The sequence below is a fragment of the Diadema antillarum genome, unplaced genomic scaffold, assembly GCF_040938485.1.
Source record: "Diadema antillarum isolate AM-2024a unplaced genomic scaffold, OU_Dant_1.0 scf00000205, whole genome shotgun sequence".
NCBI lineage: Eukaryota > Metazoa > Echinodermata > Echinoidea > Diadematoida > Diadematidae > Diadema > Diadema antillarum.
Genome location: NW_027271094.1, coordinates 877,585 through 897,897, shown reverse-complemented (window position 1 = coordinate 897,897; position 20,313 = coordinate 877,585). Strand labels below are relative to the sequence as shown.

Genomic DNA, 20,313 nt, shown 5'->3' with positions numbered 1-20,313 from the left:
TAAGTGTGGGAACCATTACCAAGTGTCGAGCGTTTTCAATATGTGAGTTTATATGCACAAACATTTATTTCTGAAGAGCATAAAATAATGTAAATCTTGTAATTGTGACCTCATGATTAGCTATTCAAACATGTTATTGTATTGGTGAATTAAAAAAAAAACAGTGTGTGGCATATTTAAGATTTGTGTCAATGTGTCTCTTGCATCGACCAAAACTCAGACATAATATATGAAATACTTAACAAGAAATTCAAAGACATAGAGTAATGTATATACAGTCAACCTCGCCTAAGTCGAATCTATTGGGACCGGCGAAAACACTTCGACTTACGCGAAATTCGACTTCCGCGGAAGTCGAATTTTTCTTCGACTTGTATTTCCAGACGAATTTTCATAATGCAGTGTCTTATTATGTTTTTAGTGGCCGTGAAATTACAGTAGACGGTGGTATTATGTTGTAATCAGTGTTTTTGTTTTGTTTACGTTTTAAAAAAGAATCCTGGAGCTCAATTGGACTGTGATAATCGAAATGCGTTGCACGTAATTTCTGCAAAAGATCGCGAAACGAACGCGGGAGTTCGGGGCGCCGTTATTTGTTTGGGGATGTTTTTACTTCATTAGAATTTGAATTAGATATATATATTTTTTTTTCAATGAACTTTTCCGCACAATGCGTCATGATCTGGTCGTGATTTGTTTTTTAAAATGTCTTTACTGTCTCGACATAGCGCTTGACCTTCGTCAGACGTGCGCGATGTTCGCAAAATCTTCGTGAAACCTCGAACCGACCCCGAAGCTTCTTCGGAGAATGTCTCGCGCATGTTTCGCGATATTCTCCGATAAATTTTTGTAATGCAGTGTCTTTTTGTGTCTTTATTGGCAGTTGAAATACAGTAGACGGTAGCAATTCGTATAGTATTTAGTGTTTTTGTTTTGTTTTGAGTTTTAAAAAATCGAGAAACTTAGTTATTGGACTGTAATAATCGAAATGCGTTTCATGTACGTCAAAGGGATCATTCGACATTTTATTTAAGCATCTTCCGCAGCTGAATGTTATTGCTATTTATTTTCGAACGTAAAAGCAAACATCCGGCATTTATCTTATCATCGTACGGAGTTGAATGCTATTGTTATTCATTTCCGAACGTCAAAGCAAACATCAAACGTTAATTTCCGCTGCACCATCGAACGCATCATTTCGAAATTTAAAAGCAAAATTTCGACAGTTTAGCATCGTATGGAGCAGAATATTACTATTATTCACTTCGAAACGTAAAAGCAATCATCTGACATTTATTTCAGCATCTTCCGGAGCCGAATGTAATTGCTATTTACTTTCGAAAGTAAAAACAAGCATCCGACATCTATTCTATTTAATCATGGTACAAATACGGTGTTGAATATTATTGTTATTCATCTCCGGACGTATAAGTGACCATTCGACATTTATTTTAGCATCTTCCGGAGCTGAATGTTGCTATTTATCTTCGAACGTAAAAGCAAACATCCCGCATTTATTTTATCATCGTACGGAGTTGAATACTATTGTTATTCATTTCCGAACGTCAAAGCAAACATCAAGCGTTAATTCTACCGACGAACGCATCTAAATGTTACTGTTCTTCATTTCAAAATTTGAAAGCAAACATCCGACAGTTATTTTAGCATCGTATGGAGCAGAATATTACTGCTATTCATTTCCGAACGTAAAAGCAATCATCTGACATTTATTTCAGCGTCTTCCGGAGCCGAATGTTATTGCTATATTTACTTTCGAAATTAAAAACAAGCATCCGACATTATATCTTTATTAAATCATGGTACAAACGGAGTTGAATATTATTGTTATTCATCTCCAAACGTCAAAGTGACCATTCGACATTTACTTTAGCATCTTCCTGAGCTGAATGTTATTGTTATTTACTTTCGAACGTAAAAGCAAACATCCGGCATTAATTTCATCATCGTACGGACTTGAATATTATCATTATTCATTTCCGAACGTCAAAGCAAACATTCGACATTCATTTCAGCATCTTCCGGAGCTTAATCTTACCGTTATTCATTTCCAAAAGTATGAGCAAAGATCCGACATTCGTTTTAGTATCATACAGAGTCGAATATGACCGTTATTCATTTCCAAAATTAAAAGCAAACATCTGACATTAAATTTAGCATCTTACGGAGCCGATTGTTACCGCTGTTCATTTCCAAAAGTAATGGCAAACATCCGACTTTTTTTCGCGGGCCACCAAAATCTTCATTTCTGAAATTTTGGTGGCTCCGGGCCACCGTTAGTGTCGAGCCCTGTATATATACTGTATTAGCCTGTTTGAAAACGCATTATTTCTTTTAATAAAAAAGTCCCAAAATACACTTTAGATAACTCCCAATGCACGCGGAAATAATATGTTTGAAACTTAAGATAATGTGTGGGGGAACCTTTATAGGGGAAAAAAAAGATGCTTGTGAGTTGTGGGGTAGCACTCACGGTCTGCACTCACATACGCAACGGAGAAATGAAAGGGAAAGAAAGGTAAAAATTCTAAACTCAAGACAGTTATCAATCTCCTTGAAAAAAATCTTCAATGATTAATGAAAAATTTGCGTGGTTGTATTTCCGTTGCGTGTTTTTCGTTTACCTAACTGGCTGTATTTTAGCAAAAGTATTCACGCGACATTACATTTTATACATAGGCCTATATCATGGGAACTTGGCATAAACTGCGCAAGAATGTGTGTTTTTGTTTTGTTTTGTTATTTGCTTCATTTTCGGAACACATTCGGATAAAAACTTCCGAATGTTTGATTTTGCCATTCGCGTCCTTCGCAAATCGTTCGCGTGCTCCGCATAGTCTCACTGAGTTGCAGACGTTTGCGAGCGTGGCGAATAGGCACCTATTAGGGAATTTCAAAATTCTTCAACAGTTGCAATCAAATTCGTAAACAATTGCAGTCAAACTCGCACACTGTTTTTATTGTCGGAAGCGGTTTTTGTTGTCCCAAAGACGCTCGCAAACAGAGATTGGTGGCTTGTACCGGATTGTGAGGACCTTTTCTTCTTCCTTTTTCTCCCCAAACCCCGCTGCGCTGCCCGCACATGGCTCGCCTCTACCCTGGTACATGTGATTTATGATCTTCTCAGCTGGACATCAAGGATACAAGGGATTTTAGGGTTAACTTGTATTCGACCCTTGGGAGTATTTTATTACAAAAGTAGTGTTTTTTCCTTCGTTTATTTATCGAAGAATGAAAGAATGCTTCACTTCCATGTTTGAATGACGTACGGGGAAAAAAAACTTCGACTTGTGCGATGAAAATCACATGTATTTACACAAATTTGGACTCGAAATTATCTTCGACTTAGGCGAAATTCGACTTGTAAAACTTCGACTTGTGCAAGATTATTTTAAAGAAATAAGTAAAGAGAAAATCGGGACTTTTCTGGAGCTTCGACTTGGCCGAGTTTTCGACTTATGCGAGGTCGACTTAGGCGAGGTTGACTGTAATAGCATAATTGTATTGATTCATTCCCATGTCGTCATACTGTAACTCAGATTGAGAGTTTTGCAGATGTTTCTGTATTGTGTCATATTGTTTTGTGTTTTGTTTGTGTTTTCCTCAATAAAGATCTACTGATTTAAGTGCTGTCCAGAAGAATTCAATCTTGTTTATGTCTTAGATACCATTATTATCATTCTAGGTGTATACAGTAGGGATGAATTGAAGCATGAGGATTTTAATCCACATACCGGTATTGGTTCCAGTACACAAAAGATGAAAAGATGAAATTGTAATGCATTATTAGCTTCCAACAACTTTGAATGGTTTCACCAAATTTGTCATATGTTATGCCTCTTCTTCAGGGTTTCGGACATTCTGCTTGCCCTAATAGCCATTGTGGTAAAAAATGGTTATGTTCATTAGGGGTTTGTTGGTTGGGGCCTGTTGGTTGGCTTTTTCTTATACTTTCTTGAAAAAAAATCTAGAAGTGTTGACTGTACGTACCGAGCTGACTCATGCTCTGTGAAAGATTATACGTTCGATGTTCACAGTTTTAGGTTGTCCAATGGAAAACCAATTATGTGGTCCACTATTGACAAGTTTTCGACAGTAGGATATCTCTGCGGTTAATGTCCATGTGATTTTGAAGGGCAGCTAGGTGGTCGTTAAGACAAGTGATCGCTAGAGCAGGTTTGATGGCGTAATGATATGTAATGTGTGTGTGTGTGTGTGTGTGTGTGTGTGTGTGTGTGTGTGTGTGTGTGTGTGTGTGTGTGTGTGTGTGTGTGTGTGTGTGTGTGTGTGTGTGTGTGTGTGTGTGATATAGGTAATACACGCACAGGTTTTTTTTTTCTTTTAAGTTTTTTTTTTCTTTTTCTGTATTCATTGAAACATACATTGTATTTACACTGCATCTGCTTACATCTGAAGCTTAGCTTGGTGAGGTGGCATACATATTATCTGCTCATTAAAGGGATCGTATAGTTTTGGTTGAGACCTAATATCAGATTTTTAACATTTTTTGGTGAGATAATGAGACACCCCTTATAAAATGTGAAAGAGAATGTAATTCCATGAGGAATTCAACGCTTTTTTTTTGATGAAAATTGGTTTTGAAATGGCTGAGATATCCAAATCCGAGCGATTCTAATAAAGTGTGGGACCCACCTTTTATTACGATTGCTTTGTTTTATTTTGTTTTTGGGTGCTTCAGTCATTCTAAACCCGATTTTCATTAAATAAACTTTGAATTCCCCTTAAAATTGTATGCTCTGTACTATTTCAGAAGTGTTTTCTTGGTATCTTGCAAAAAGTTAAAAGCCCAATTCTCATCTCCACCAATACTGCACCATACCTTTAATGGCAGCAATAAGTATAAGCATCGTGTTCAACAAAAATGTATCAATTATTGACATGTCGAGGGAAGAGCAAAATTTTCCTGCAGTTCCGCAATCGGATAACTTACTTCTTTTTCACCCTCCACATAGCAAATTGCTATCTTAGTTTCAGCCCTACACTGCAAATTACTATTTTAATGTAGGCCTACACTACAAGAAAATTGTAGTCTAAAAGAATTACTGCAATGCAAAGGTTTGCCATTTCAGCTTGTCATTTGGAGAGTAGATTTCGGAGCTTTGACCCATGTATCAATGACTTGTAACGGAATTTCATTGCAAATTTGTCCTGACCCACTGGGCTTAGTAGACAATTAGAAAGACATGCCTGGAATCTAGACTATTTTTTGTATGCATTGCATAACTTTTGTTTTCCGTACACGTTTTGTACAGCGTGAAAAGCCCAAGATAGACACGAGCCATCGATCGATCTCAACAGGGACTACGACAGCGGTACTGTACACTTAGTTCAGATTTTGATATTTTGCAGTTTCCTTGAAGGAAAGAGGATTCGACCATGAATTCGATTTCACGGAGATTGGTTTGGTCAACATTGCATTCAAGAACCACGAACGAATCGCGCTCGGTTGGTAGCAGTCTTTGCAGGAGATACCTCGCTTCAACGAGTACCGAACGGACAGCCAGCGGCGGGACAGACTCCGTCGACGCTTCGTCCAGTGCAGCTGCAGCGAGTGATGGTGCAAACAAGACAGGCAAAACCAAGGTATGTATGTAGATTGTGAACATGTTGTGTGAAAAGACCAGCTTTTGCCCCATATACGTATCAAGTGTCATTACCTTAGTAATTGCTTTACTCACCAATGAAGGCACAATTAGCAGTATTTGACATAAAAGATTTTATGATGCATGCTGACTGGTTGATATGACAGGCCTATATGTATAATAGAAAATTGAATTAAATTAATCATATGGGTACTGCGATAACTTATAACTCAATGTTTAATATGGAGGCAAGACAAATCTTATACTCATGCAATTTTTAGTCTTCATGGACTGTTTAATTGCACACAAAAATTCCCCTTAATATCTATAACAAATCCCCAGATATCTACGGTATATTGCTCTCGATCTCTTCTATACTGGGCCGCTTATTGTACATGATACTTTTTTTTTTTTTTTTGGATAGCCTGTTCAGGTCATCAAAATCATCAAATCTGATTTTTTTTTTTTGTCCAACAATGAAATCTGGTGGCCGAAATATGAAGAACAACATAGAAAATACAATAATTTCTTAAAACGTTAAAATAATTACAACTCATGCATTTAATTGTATATTGTGCTATAAACTACATTGCCTGCTCTTCTGAGGCTAAAAAAAAATCTAAAATTCACTGTCTGTGAATTTTAAAGTAATACAAATTAATGGCCAAGTGAAAGGCATTGTGATTTATTCATTTCTTTTAGATTTGAGTTTGCATTATTTTCTTTTACCCAAGTTATGTTATGCACATTTACACTAGCTGTTGTAGTAATAAAATACGCCATAGCATCATTCATTTATTATATTGCCAGTGGAAAGGTGATTTTTTTTTTTTTTTTGCATTTTAATAGACACTAAGGTACCTTCAATGCATGAATATCATTTTATTAAAGAATACCATGCAGAACATTGAACAGATGCAGTGTTAGAAGAAGTACACCTTAATACACACCATTAATGCACTACATATTTTCTTTGTGTAAAAGGAAATTCCACAAAATGGGTGATCCATAACTGTGAGGCAGCTATAGATGATATTGTCAATATCATGCTGAAGTGTTATAGTTGTCTGTTTTTTTGTTGTCAGATCTTATATGATGGTGACTGTCCTCTCTGCATCCAAGAGATCAAGTTTGTCCGGTATCTGAACAGAGAGAAAGATGTCCTCCACTTTGTGGACATCTCCAAGCCAGGATACAACCAGCAAGAGCACAATAACATCCCCCTGGATGAGGCAATGGGTATCATGCATGTCATTGGTCCAGATAATGTGGTAAGAAGTTGAAGCCATCACCTCAAGCCTACACTTCAGGGCCCCATTTCATAAAAGATGTTAGGATAGCAACTCTTGCTAGAATGGCAATTTCCCATAGCAACAGCCAATCAGGAAGCTGGATTCTTGTCATTACCATATGACAATTGCCATTCCAGCAAGAGTTGCTATCATATCAACTTTTTATGAAATGGGGCCCTGGTTCATGTACGACAGATAATGATGATGATGGAGGTGATGATGATGATAATGATTATGATAATAGTGATGATAATCATTCTAATAATGTCTTATGATAGTAGTGAATGTGAGGTTAATCATTTTATGCGTAACGAATAATGAATAATTGTAGTAATTGTAAGTTAATCATCATGATAATTACATATCTTTGTATGGATCACAAACACTGCACCTATGTTGCAGGTCACAACAAATGATTTTGCAAAATTGATTGATGTATCACCTATCTGAAAATTTAAAGGTTGAGAAATTGATAATATAAGATAGTAATGATGATAAATAATGTTTGTGAAGATTATAAAAATTTAAGTACAATGTATTGCAAACATAGATACAGTTTAGTAGTTAGTAGACCTGCAGAATAGAGCAGTGGTACATTGTATGTAAAACTGTAGTATAGCAATGTATTGATAAACATGTAGTCCTATGGTACAGCATATGTTGAAATATAATATCATTTTTAATACACCCACCTATGAGACCCAGCATATTTAGTAAAATATTCAGAGCCACAGCTGAAACAGGAAAGCCCATTGAATAATGAGACAAGTCACTTATGAATAAAAATGTCCTAGGACTAAAAGAGTTTTAAAAAAACTCTGTATGGATTGGAAACTTGAGCATATCTAATACCTGTATATGCTTCGCTTCCACTTTTTATAGCAAGTGGAAATGAGAATTTGTGGTTTCATTTTTCTACCAGCAGCAAATGAAAGTTTTGTTTTGTTTTGCTTTGCTTTGTTTTTTTCAAGGAAAACAATCTGAAGCAATATCCTCAAAATAATGAGAAGGAGAAAAGTTAATTTGCAGTCATCTTTGTTAAGATGAGAAGTTCCATATGACTTCATGAATTTTGTCTCAATGTGTCTTTCTTGACTGATCATCCTAACTTCTCTCTACAGATTCACACCAGAATTGATGCAGTGGATGCCATGTACAGAGCATTGGGCTGGGGCTGGATGACCGGGTTCATGAAGTGGCCGGTGTTCTCTGGGATCTTTGACCGCGGCTACATGTGGTTTGCCCGTAACCGCCTCAGGCTAACAGGACGGCAGTGTGAAGAGGCAAACTGTAAAGTGCCTGACAGATAGTTAAGATGGAGATGCCTAGTGGTCTATATGGCATTATATTCCACGGAGGCCTTTGGGAGGGGACAGTTCAGAAAACCATACTCTGCAAATTGTCTTCAATGAAATGTGTTGTACATTGTGTTTTTACTTATGTTTGATGTATGGTATTTTGATTATTATTGTTTAGTGCAAGACATTTATTTTCAACAATACAGTTTTACCTTTATTGACATTGAGTACTGGTAGCTCTATTTGAAGGAATTTGCTGTCTAATAAGGATATACATAGTCATCATTAAGGCTTTGTGATAATACATGTAACTGATTGATAAAATGCGTCTGCCCATGTGATTCAGTATAGCAAGAGAATATTTAAGCAGAGGGGTGAAGGTTCAGGTGTGAATTTTCTTCAATTTGTCTCCATGTGCAAATTAAAGTTGTAAGATCGCAAACTGCTGATCTATAATCTCATAAAATGTGATTCTGTCGACAGGGTCTTTGAATTTTGCAGTGATGATAAATTATTACATGCCATTAATTTATGCACCGAAGGAGACCTTGAAATACATGTATTGTGTGTGAAGTAAAAGAAGGAGATAGAGGAGGCGCATTGAAAGCAAAACAACAATGTCAAAATGTACATTTGATGCCACATATCCAGCAGAGGATGGGAAGGTGAATGATATTTCTGATGGATATCAGTTGTATGCAAAATAATTTGAAATGACAGGCTCCTAAATGGATCGTTGTTGTTGTACATCGTGAAGAGTATCAATGTTTGATGCAAATGTAAAATAAAGTTTAACTAATGTGAAAATTGTCTTTGCTATTGTGTTTTTCTGTCTATATTCTGTCTAAAGTGATACATTTCAAGTTTTCATTTGATATTGTACATCACTAATATTTGTGTGATATGAAATGAAAGTGTATAATGTATCAGCATGGTTAGAAATCCATTTACAATGTAACATAAAAGCTTTAATTATGCAGCTGTATAATGCATACAGTTGATGTGTGTTTCTGTGTCAGAGAAAAGGAAAGAGAGATGAAGAAGGACATGCAAGGGAGCAAAAATAAAATGAGAGATAAGACAATATGATAAACATGGTTTTGGTAGAACTTGCCAAGAAAAAAAGAGATGGAAGAAAGAAACATGGAATGAAGTACAGAAAGAGAGAGAGATGGGGGGGGGGGGTAGGGAGAGGGGAGAGACAAGCATGTTTAATAATGTCAGAAGAATATGAAATACAGTGCGCTCCCGTTATAACGAACACGGTTATAATGAAATTCCGGTTATAACGAAGTAAGAATTTGGGCTGCAATGTCATCCACTCTATGTATTTCTATTGTTTATTTCTTCGGTTATAACAAAATTCCGATATAACGAAAGAAAACTGCCGGTCCCGAGGACTTCATTATAACGGGAGTCCACTGTACATAGATCATGTATTTGATAGAAACCAAGCTGTTAGTTACAACGACATTCCATGCATAATGCAATTGTAATTGTAAATGCCCATAAATGAAATGATCAGATGTATCTTTCTGCAACCAGCTAAAGAATCACATAGTGACTTTTGGATACATGTACAATGTATTTAATACCCATTCTGGAATTCTCAAAATTTAAAGTACATGTACTTGGTGGCATCAGAAGTATGTGCAATTTGTGGACTAAGGTGTACATATCATTCTCAGTAGTGTGGTATTTTGAAAGGGGAAAGAATTAAAGACAAATTATAATCCATCACTGATATGATTCTGCAAGATGGAAAGAGGTATGCTAGCTACAGTAGGCCTATATACATCATCAAAATATCCAATCATGTTAACATAAATATATTCATATAAATTAGTTATTTTGTCCATTATGGTGAAATTACTTCTTGTTATTCTAAGCATAAGGCAAACCCACAAAGATCATGCCTATTTGATCACTTTTTTTCAGAAGTTGATAGATGGACATAGGCCATATCTGGATTGACTATACAGTGTATATACATGTATATATATATATATATATATATATATATATATACTCCTAGATGGGTCATTTGGAAGACATTTCCATTTGTTTTATATGCAAATTTTAAAATACATGTTCAATGGCAATTTACGCAATGGAGACACGAAAATTGTCTCCTTAATGACCAGTTGTCTCCCTAATGAAGACACTTCCCCCAAATATGTCTCCCTAAGGTGCCAACTAGGGATATATATATATATATATATATATATATATATATATATATATATACATATATATATATGTATATTGTGTATATATATATATATATGTATATATATATATATATATTTGGGTGTTTTGTTTTTTTTTTTGGTTCGTAGACATTAGCAATATTAAAATGATATCTCTTTATTTTCCTTATTTCACTGTCTTGATTTCTTGATTCAACAATATAGATAATAACAGCATGTCTACCCATGGTGACATATAAGACCTATTTCATCAGGTATCATATGTTCATGTGGTTGTATTAAACTGAACAAAAAAACCAAAAAAAATCTGAATCAATCCTATATTAAAGGATCTAGATCTTTCATCACAGGTGTGATCCATTTTAGACATCAAATTTGCTTATTCTTTCCTTCATGCCATTGCAGGCCCGAAACCAGGGGTAGGGGTGGGGGGTTCACTCCACCCCCCCCCCCCCCCCTCCCTCACTTTTTTTTTCTTTTTCTTTTTTTAACCCGTACATAGGAATACATCTAGGGGAGTGCGCTCTTTGATGTTTACAGGTGGGTTAAGGTGAGACTACCCTGCTCAGAGCGTGAGGATCCTACCACCTGGCCTGGCCGCGCGCACTTTTCCTTCGCTTAGTTTTTAGCTCATCTGAGCCGAAGGCTCAAGTGAGCTATTGCGATCGCTCTTCGTCCGGCGTCCGTCGTGCGTCGTGCGTCGTCCGTCGTCCGTCGTCCGTCGTGCGTAAACTTTTTACATTTTCATCTTCTTCTTGAGAACCCCATGACCGATTTTCACCAAACTTGGCAGGTAGCATCCCTAGGGGGATAGGATCTCAATTTGTTCAAATGGGCACCATGGCCCACCTGGGGGGCCCCAGGGGGGCCCAAACACCCTAAAATTAAGGAATCTTTAAAAATCTTCTTCTCTAGAACCAGAAGTGATAGGGCTTAATTGATACGTTGAGTAAGTACATTGATGACTGTAGTTTCAAGTTTGTTCATGGGGGAATCAGGGGTGCCCCCCTTGGGACCCAGGGGAGGGGGTGGGGAGGGGTCCTAATGGGGCCTAAATTGTACATTTTCATCTTCACTTTGAGATCGCCATGTCTGATTTTCACCAAACTTGGTAGGTAGCATCCCTAGGGGGATAGGATCTCAATTTGTTCAAATGGGCACCATGGCCCACCTGGGGGGTCCCTAGGGGGCCAAACCCCCTAAACTTAAGGAACCTTTAAAAATCTTCTCTAGAACCAGAAGTGATAGGGCTTAGATGATACTCTGAGTAAGTACATTGATGACTGTAGTTTCAAGTTTGTTCATGGGGGAATCAGGGGTGCCCCCCTTGGGACCCAGGGGAGGGGGTGGGGAGGGGTCCTAATGTGGCCTAAATTGTACATTTTCATCTTCACTTTGAGATCGCCATGTCTGATTTTCACCAAACTTGGTAGGTAGCATCCCTAGGGGGATAGGATCTCAATTTGTTCAAATGGGCTCCATTGCCCACCTGGGGGGTCCCTAGGGGGCCAAACCCCCTAAAATTAAGGAACCTTTAAAAATCTTCTCTAGAACCAGAAGTGATAGGGCTTAGATGATACTATGAGTTAGTACATTGATGACTGTAGTTTCAAGTTTGTTCATGGGGTTGGCGGAATCAGGAGTGCCCCCCCCCCCCCCCCCTTAGGACCCAGGAGAGGGCTGGGGAGAAGTCCTACAATACAGTTGTAAGGATCGAGCCTGAATTGTACATGTTCATCTTCTTCTTGAAAACCTCAAGATGAATTTTGACCAAACTTAGCAGGTAGCATCCCTAGGGGGATAGAATCTCAATTCCTTCAAATAGGCACCATGTCCCTCTTGGGGGGGGACTAGGGGGCCCACCCCCCCCCCCTCCCACATTAAGGAATATGTAAAATCTTCTGCTCTAGAACCAGAAATGATAAAGCAAAGTTAATGCCATGAGTTTGTACATTGATGACTTTAGTTCCAAGTTTGTTAATTGCAGATTCAGATCCAGGACTGCCTGCCCCCCCCCCCCCCCCCCGAGTTGAGGGGGGGGGAGGGATCCATATGCAGACCTAAAGTTTCCAATGTTCTCAGGTAAGAGTGTGCAAGAATGCATGAAAGGTGAAATTGCGATACTCAGGTGAGCGCGTGACCCGCGGGTCTCTTGTTTGCTTTACATCCCAAATCCACATGCGTATAATCCTGAGGTCAACACACTCTTTCCGCTTTACTGGCTGGTTGGCCGATCCACAACAGAGCTGAACATAATTTCTCGTTTATCTGTTTAATTTAATCATGATAGTTCTTCGAGGAGTAAGTACCCCCATCCGTATCTTATCAAGAATTCGAAGTGCGAAGTCAGTTATTCGGAATGTGAGCAGCGAGGTAAGCAGACTTAAAATCATACGCAATCTGGCAAAGTCAGTCCCACACCTTGATTTCAATGTCAGTCGTAACTCGCATGTAGACAGTAGAATGCGAGTGCGATAAAGTCTACACGCAAATTTTAGATTTATATCTAAAACATTACATATTTTGCTTGTTTCTTTATTAAATGAAATTAGATCTCACTGAATAAAGCATATAAAACAAAGTCACGTGCACCATCACATACTGCCACTGCACCAACCTATCCCACAGATTCCCAGTCTAGCTGTGCTTGCAGCTGCTATAGGGATTACTCCATCAAGACTCAAGACTGAAGACTCAATTGCCAAAGTGTAAATTATCTATTTTATCTGACTGAAACTTTAATAAAGCGTAAAATTTATCTAAATTTATCTGAAAGTGTATCCAACTGACTCCCATAAGTATTCATTCATTCTACCCAAGAGCCATAAGACTATGGAATCCCCTACCGGGACCAGCAGTATAGTAGTAACCACTGCCGACCCAACATTATTCCAAAGTCAAAGAGCTGCTATTACATTAGTATTACCCATCCTCGCCTCGGAGCAATGCAGCCTCCTGTTGGATCTGCCACTTATATACCATCAATGACCATGTAGGTTAGGAGGATTGATGCTGTTTTTACTCGCACTGAGCACTCATACTCACATTTTATAGTATGATAGTGAGACACTTGTACATACCCTGAATGACACCCCCTCGCGACACACAGCTCGAGTTCATCCCAGATAGCTTCATGCAAGAGCTGCTTCAAGGGATTACTGCATCAAGGTATTACTATCAAGGTATCAGTGTCAGTGTTTGTATATTAAGTCACAAAAATTTAATGTACATCGAATGCCCATGATACCATAATCTGCATGTTTTTTATACCATACAGTGTAAGTCCATACTTCATTTCTATAAGGTATAAACTCAGAAATATTGATATTTCTTCCTTTACCCAGGCTGATCTTAAGAAAACAGTCCTGCATGACTTCCATGTTGAACATGGTGCTAAAATGGTGCCATTTGCTGGCTACTCGATGCCAGTCCAGTACAAGGCAGGACTTGTCAGCGAACATCTGCACTGCCGATCTTCAGCTGCGATCTTTGATGTCTCTCACATGCTGCAAAGCAAGATCTATGGAAGGGAAAGGGTCAAATTCATGGAATCACTCACAGTTGGTCAGTACATTAATCACTTCACCATTACTTTCTGTAAAATTTGATAAATCTCATAGCTTGATTACAGGATTACTCTTAGTCTAAAAAGTGTTTGTGTGTGTGTGTGTGTGGTTTTTTTTTTTTCATTATTATGAAGGAAACATATCTAAGACTGTGACTTCATAGCCCTGTTGAATATCGGCAAAGGTTTACATTTATCAATCATATCTGTTCACATTTTATTCTTCAGGATGTTATTAAGGTCAGTCTTCTGTGTATGCAGTACCAGGAACATTTCAAATAGAGCTATGTGAATTTTAAAAACTTCAAAATATATTACCAAAGTCTTTCAAATATGATTTATGAATTATATAAGTAAGTATTCCAATGTCCTTCTCACTATACCAGCTGCTTAGGTAATCTGTAATAGACCCTTAGCTTTGTTGTATTTACAATTTGAAATTGCTGTCCAAGAGAAACTATGGTCATTTTGTTGTAGCAGCAAACATCCATTTTATTGAAGCATTTCTATTTTGTTCAATATTCTTTTTCTTGTTTGTTTTTGCTCAACAATCCTGTAGCTGATATAGAGGGACTGCCACCAAACAAAGGTACACTGAGTCTCTTGATCAATGACCAGGGTGGCATTATCGATGACCTCATCATCAATCAGACATCAGAAGACCATCTGTATGTGGTGTCCAATGCAGGCTGTGCAGACAAGGACCAGGCACACATCAGGGTGTGTTCACTTTTTTTTCCTTGTCTCCAACAGCCACTGAGGATTTACTATCAGTTCACATCTTGATATGTGAGATACAAGTTTGAACTCTTACACCTCCAGATCATCTGACCATCAACAGAAAAATGTTTGCTGTTTAAACAAAGCACCCCCCCCCCCCCATCAAGCATTGCATGACACTGATATATGCTAGATCAGACTTGACAGTCAGCTAACAAGTGCAGAAGATAAGATAGAAAGTGTGCTATTATAGGATCACACTTGAGCTTGATTTTCTGCAGAAACTGATTGTGTGTGACAAGTTTGTATCATGGTGAATTGATAGAGGAGTGCTTTTGACTGTAAGACTGTACATCATCATCTTCAATACTGGACATGGTAAACTAGATCAGACCCCTCACCATAAGACTATTTAGTGGATCATACTTTTGCTGATATATGTATATAATATATTGTGTTTCAAAGCTCATTTGATATATTTTAATGGAAAAGAGTGTTTGAAACAGGGTGTGTATTCATGGTCAAAGAAAATTTATTGCTCTATCCCCTGTCTACTCATTTTCTTTCTCCAAGACAGTCTAGGCTGGAATCCTTCAGGGCAGAAGGCCATGATGCTACCTTTGCACCACTTCCTGATATGGCACTTGTAGCTCTGCAAGGTAGGTTTCTCTTGTGCAAAACTGGAGCTAGAAGGGACAAGAAGTCTTTACCCATTACTTGTATAAAAACATGCTTTGTTTCTATTTTCTCTGTGTGTGGAATAATGAGGGTAGTGTAAAACCTGTCTGAAGCAGCCCTTTGGGATCTTGGGAAAAAGCAAAAGTTTTGATTGCAGACAGATGGTTATCACAGACAGATCTGTTGGCATTTTTATGAGGCTAAATGCCTTGTTGATTTGTACATATATGCACATACTGTGTGTTAACTCTTTGCATCTGTAGCTGTGACTGGGCATGGTTTCAGTGGCTGTTATTTTAAGCAGTCAGATGTTAACTCTGGATACCATCAATGACTTCTCTGTTCACATTGTGAGTGGTGGTTTGAGAAGGTAGGCCTGAGGGGTTGTTTAACCTTAGGGTAACAACAGTCAATGGCTGATTGCCTTGTGAGGTAGGTGGCTGCTCATGCAGCTATTCCATGAAAGGCAAAAAAGTATGACACATGTTGCCTTATATTTCATGGTTGTGCATGTATGACAGTGATACTTTGCTGTAAACTGTGCATCTGTATTTTCACTTTTCTTCCATGTGGTACTTTTATCTTGAAACCAAACCTGCTTAATCATATTCCATGTGAGTAAAGTGTACATAGAATATAGTCCAGTTGACGTACAATCTGACTGCTGATATTAAGTTAACCCGTTGAACATGAGATGATTTTGCTATGAAACACATTTCCCATAGACACTTGCCTCGGTATACTTGTGACTGGTCTTCAATGGGTTAATTAACAAGTCTTGTATGTGTATTCCTACACGCATGCCTAGGTCCAGCCATGGCACGAGTTCTACAAGCAGGTGTGTCAGATGACCTTCACAAGCTGACCTTCATGTCGGGGGTCACCACCTCTGTCTTTGGCATCCCAGGGTGCAGAGTGACAAGGGCTGGCTACACAGGAGAAGATGGTGTAGAGGTGAGTGCCCTGGCAACCCTAAGGACAGATGTACAGAATGTTACATGCAGAGTTTGTCAATATTCCTATGAGAGGTACAGTTTATCATTGCCAGTAAACAAAACAAAACAAGACAAAAAAGCATGTTTACTCAGAGGTATTGCACATACAGTCAAGTTGTTTCCAGTATACTATGTACATTCGCCAATGCCTGTCATATACATTGTGGGATTAGGTTGCACACAAAATGAGCAAGAATAATACTTACAAGCAGAACAAAAGCAGATGTTGCTATAATGTTGGACCATCATCAGCTATTGCTGTTCTGCAATTTCATCTCTCCAGACTGGGAAAATGGAGAGCTGACAGCAATTCCATTTACCACATGATTTATTGTCATTTTGATGAGTCTCTCTTTTATATTGTTATTATTATTATTATTATTATTATTATTATTATTATTATTATTATTATTATTATTATTATTATTATTATTATTATTATTATCATTATTATTATTATTATTATTATTATTATTATTATTGTTATTATTATCATTATGGGAGGGTTAGAAGGGGGCAGGTGGAAGGGGCTGAAAACAGGTATTGATTGTTTACCCAGCTGTAGGAGATAGGCAAAGATTGGGTTATTCCTAATGTATTCATCAAGAAAAAAATTATGTCGGTATTGTGTAGAGACGACACAAGATAAACTTTCAATGCATTATTTACAGCCTGAACAACAATCTGGTTTTCCCTAGAAAGATTTTCACTTGCTTATTTATGTATTTATTCATATTTCATTTGATTCAAAATCATTAATTGCAGTTATTTGTCACATTACTAACTGAATTTTTGGTGATGCCATATTTCTCAGATTGCAGTTCCTGCCAGCCGAGCTGTGGAGCTGACAACAAAGTTATTGGAATCCCAAGATGCAGCAGTAGCCCTGGCTGGTCTGGGTGCCCGCGACAGCCTTAGGTTAGAGGCGGGGCTCTGTCTCTATGGCAACGACATCGATGATGACACCACACCAGTAGAAGCCAGTCTCACATGGACAATAGGTAAATGAGGTTCATTGATATGATACAATCTGAGTTCATACCATTCCCATTCGCAAAAATTGAGAGTATGAGGAAGTGATCATTTGCAAAATATGGAGTAGGGAAGATTGGCATGCATCCAGATCCTCTTTCTGTGTGTCCAACATTTTCATTGCCAATTCCTGGTACAAAACATATGCCATGATATAGATTTTATTGTATCCATCAAAGGACAAAGTTTTTGAAGAAGACTTCAAAATGGACCTTCCGTCATGTAGTTGAATAGGAGCATTGTCAGCTTGGTATATTTTTTAGTGTAAGGATTCTGAGTCACAAATAATGGTAAATGCTACTCAGATTAATCTGTGTTGTACAAATCAGAAAAATTGCCAGCTATACCATCTTACTTCAGAGAGAAGTAAACTCTTCTTTTCAATATAACAATGCAGATATTGTAACTCTGGGATCAAGAGCACACATTCACACATTTCTTTGTGTTCTGTCCTAATGTGGAAGCAACTGACTGACTGAATTATGAATGAATGAAAAGTGTAGCTGGTATTTAAAGATCTGTCCTTCCAGTGTTCAAGAAGCAATTAGTACTGTACATTATTTTGATATGCAATGTCTGTTGAAGCTCACAAACATGGCTTTCTCTCTCTTCGCACTTGTCAGGAAAGAGGCGGCGACAATTAGCAGACTTCCCGGCAGCTGACCTCATCTTGCAACAGATCAAGGATAAGCCCAAGAGGAGGCGTGTCGGTATTGTATCAACTGGTCCACCAATTAGAGGTGAGTCTGGTGAATGGAACAGAGTACCAAAGATGTCATAGCCATTCATCACAATGGAATGTAGTTTTAAACAACCTCACCTGGCCCAAATATCTGTGAACACTATTGTTGCTATCCATGCTTGCACCTGGTTCCAACCTGGTTCCAAAGGTGGAAAAGACTTGGGATGTAGGAGGTGTTTAAAGGACTTCAGTCAGACGTGGCAGAGAAAAAAAAGGTAGGAAAAAATGTAATGAAAACAAAAGCTAGGCTTTGTTAGGAAATGTGAAAGACAGTAGTGTGAGGATCGAGGAACAGAAGTTTAGCTGAATGAAGGTGTATAAAGTTCAGCTTTTATACAGTGGCCTGTACCACAGACCATATGTGACCCGCTACAACAAAAAGGTCCTAAAGTCGCGCACGGTCGAAGCCGTGAAAATCGAGTTTGAAGTCAGAGCATTAAAATCGGCCAAAACTTACGATTTTCTGATGTTGATATATTATTGGAGTCTAACATGTCCTCTATCATCTGTCGAAATTTTGAAGCAAAATGGTGAAAGGAAAGACCAAAACATAGCGTTTTTCTGAGTCATGTTTTTTGGCGTTTCAACGAAGCAGAAACTAGTTCGAAAATTTGGATTGAGCGCCACAGATAGGTTCCGCCCCTAACAACAACCAGAGTGATCTCATTGGTCAGTTTGCTGCTTGCTGCTAACCGAAGCGTGAAGCTTGCACACTGCCCAGTCAACTGGTGCGTGCAGGCGGGGTGCGCTATGCTCAGCCGCTTCTCACATCCTGGTCACTGATTGGTTGGTGAGGAGACCGCCGACGCTGATGTGCTTGAATGAACTCTTCGGGGGTTGCTAGGGCTTACCTTCTATTGTCCAGAGGTGAAAACTGTCTTGCGTGTCCCTTGATCGCGATTGCGTCGAAAGGAAGACTTTTAAGGCGCTTTTCTCGAAACAGTGATTTTCCAGACATCTCGACATGCTCTCTTTTAAACATCGATATCTCCGCAGCCGATTATTTTTATAGAATGTGTTATATATCAATTTAAAGCAGAAAGATTAGGGAATCACATCATGCAATTTTCAAATAATCGACCTAGCCCGACTTTAGGATCATTTTGTTGTAGCGGGTCACATATGTGTATGGTTAGTTATCCAAGTTGCCTCCTCAGTTTCTTTTGCCGTGATTAGATGAACCATGTGGCATTTACCATAAATGCTGCTGGTATTAATTTTGCAGTCTGTCAGAGAACAACTCTGTGACACCTCTAAAGCCAAGTGTCAGAGCTTTCTGCATTTTTGTCTTTGTATTTCCAAGACATATATGCTCAGATCCACAGGGTACCTGCTGGTACAGGGAAATACTCAGCACACCTAAAAATGAAGAATGAATGAATGAATGAATGAATGAATGCCGTCAACATTAAGAAGTTTTTTCTTTTGAGAGCAAGGTGCTTCCTTGAGATTTGTGGTGTTTGTGTAATACGCCTGTCATGAGATGGGCATGAACTCGCTTAGGAGGAGTCCCGAGTATACTCGGGCAAGGGTCTATGGGAAATGTTTGTTGTAGCCCGTCCTCAATGGGTTAATGCTCCATGTGCAAACCACACTTGTAATCATCACTAACAGTGAGAAATTATGGAATGAATTGATTATCCTTGCTTTCTGATATTACTGTATGTAATTTTGATGAATTTCACTTCAAATGTGTATTTACCTTTCAATCAATATTCAAAATGATTTATTCAACATGCACATGTCCTCCTTCTGTTTGCTGTTCATTGCACAGTAGCAGATTTCAGGTATTTACGTGCAGTCATGAGAAATGCTGAAAGTTTACTTTCTTTTCTATGTCCAGCTGGTGTGGAGATCTTTAGTGCATCAGGAGATTCTATTGGTCGTGTGACAAGTGGCTGCCCCTCCCCCTCCTTGAAGAAGAATGTGATCATGGGGTATGTAACCACGCCCCATGCCAAGAATGGAACGAAGGTCAACTTCCAAGTGCGGAAGAAAACTATAGAGGGCGTGGTGACAAAGATGCCCTTTGTTCCATCTGGGTATCACATTGTCAAATGATTGTATTACAAGGTAGAGAGGTAAATAGCTATGTCTGTCTTTCACATGTGCCTTTAAAGATGAATGAATACTGTCTCATGCTCAATAACTTCAGTGCAA

At 38.4% G+C, this 20,313-nt stretch overlaps 2 protein-coding genes across 2 annotated transcripts; both read left to right on the top strand.

Annotated features, from left to right (window-relative positions):
- Positions 1-5,415: 5,415 nt before the first annotated feature.
- Positions 5,416-8,276, top strand: LOC139724031 (uncharacterized). Its single transcript, XM_071635228.1, has 3 exons — positions 5,416-5,622; positions 6,707-6,892; positions 8,035-8,276. Exons 1-3 carry the CDS (start codon positions 5,416-5,418, stop codon positions 8,221-8,223), a joined length of 582 nt encoding a protein of 193 aa, XP_071491329.1. The 3' UTR covers positions 8,224-8,276.
- A 4,355-nt stretch (positions 8,277-12,631) lies between these two features.
- On the top strand, positions 12,632-20,313 carry LOC139723995 (aminomethyltransferase, mitochondrial-like). The gene is made up of 8 exons (XM_071635193.1): positions 12,632-12,794; positions 13,766-13,985; positions 14,546-14,706; positions 15,284-15,365; positions 16,193-16,338; positions 17,194-17,380; positions 18,035-18,151; positions 19,997-20,313. The coding sequence occupies exons 1-8, from the start codon at positions 12,705-12,707 to the stop codon at positions 20,212-20,214; spliced, it is 1,221 nt and encodes a 406-aa protein (XP_071491294.1). The 5' UTR covers positions 12,632-12,704; the 3' UTR covers positions 20,215-20,313.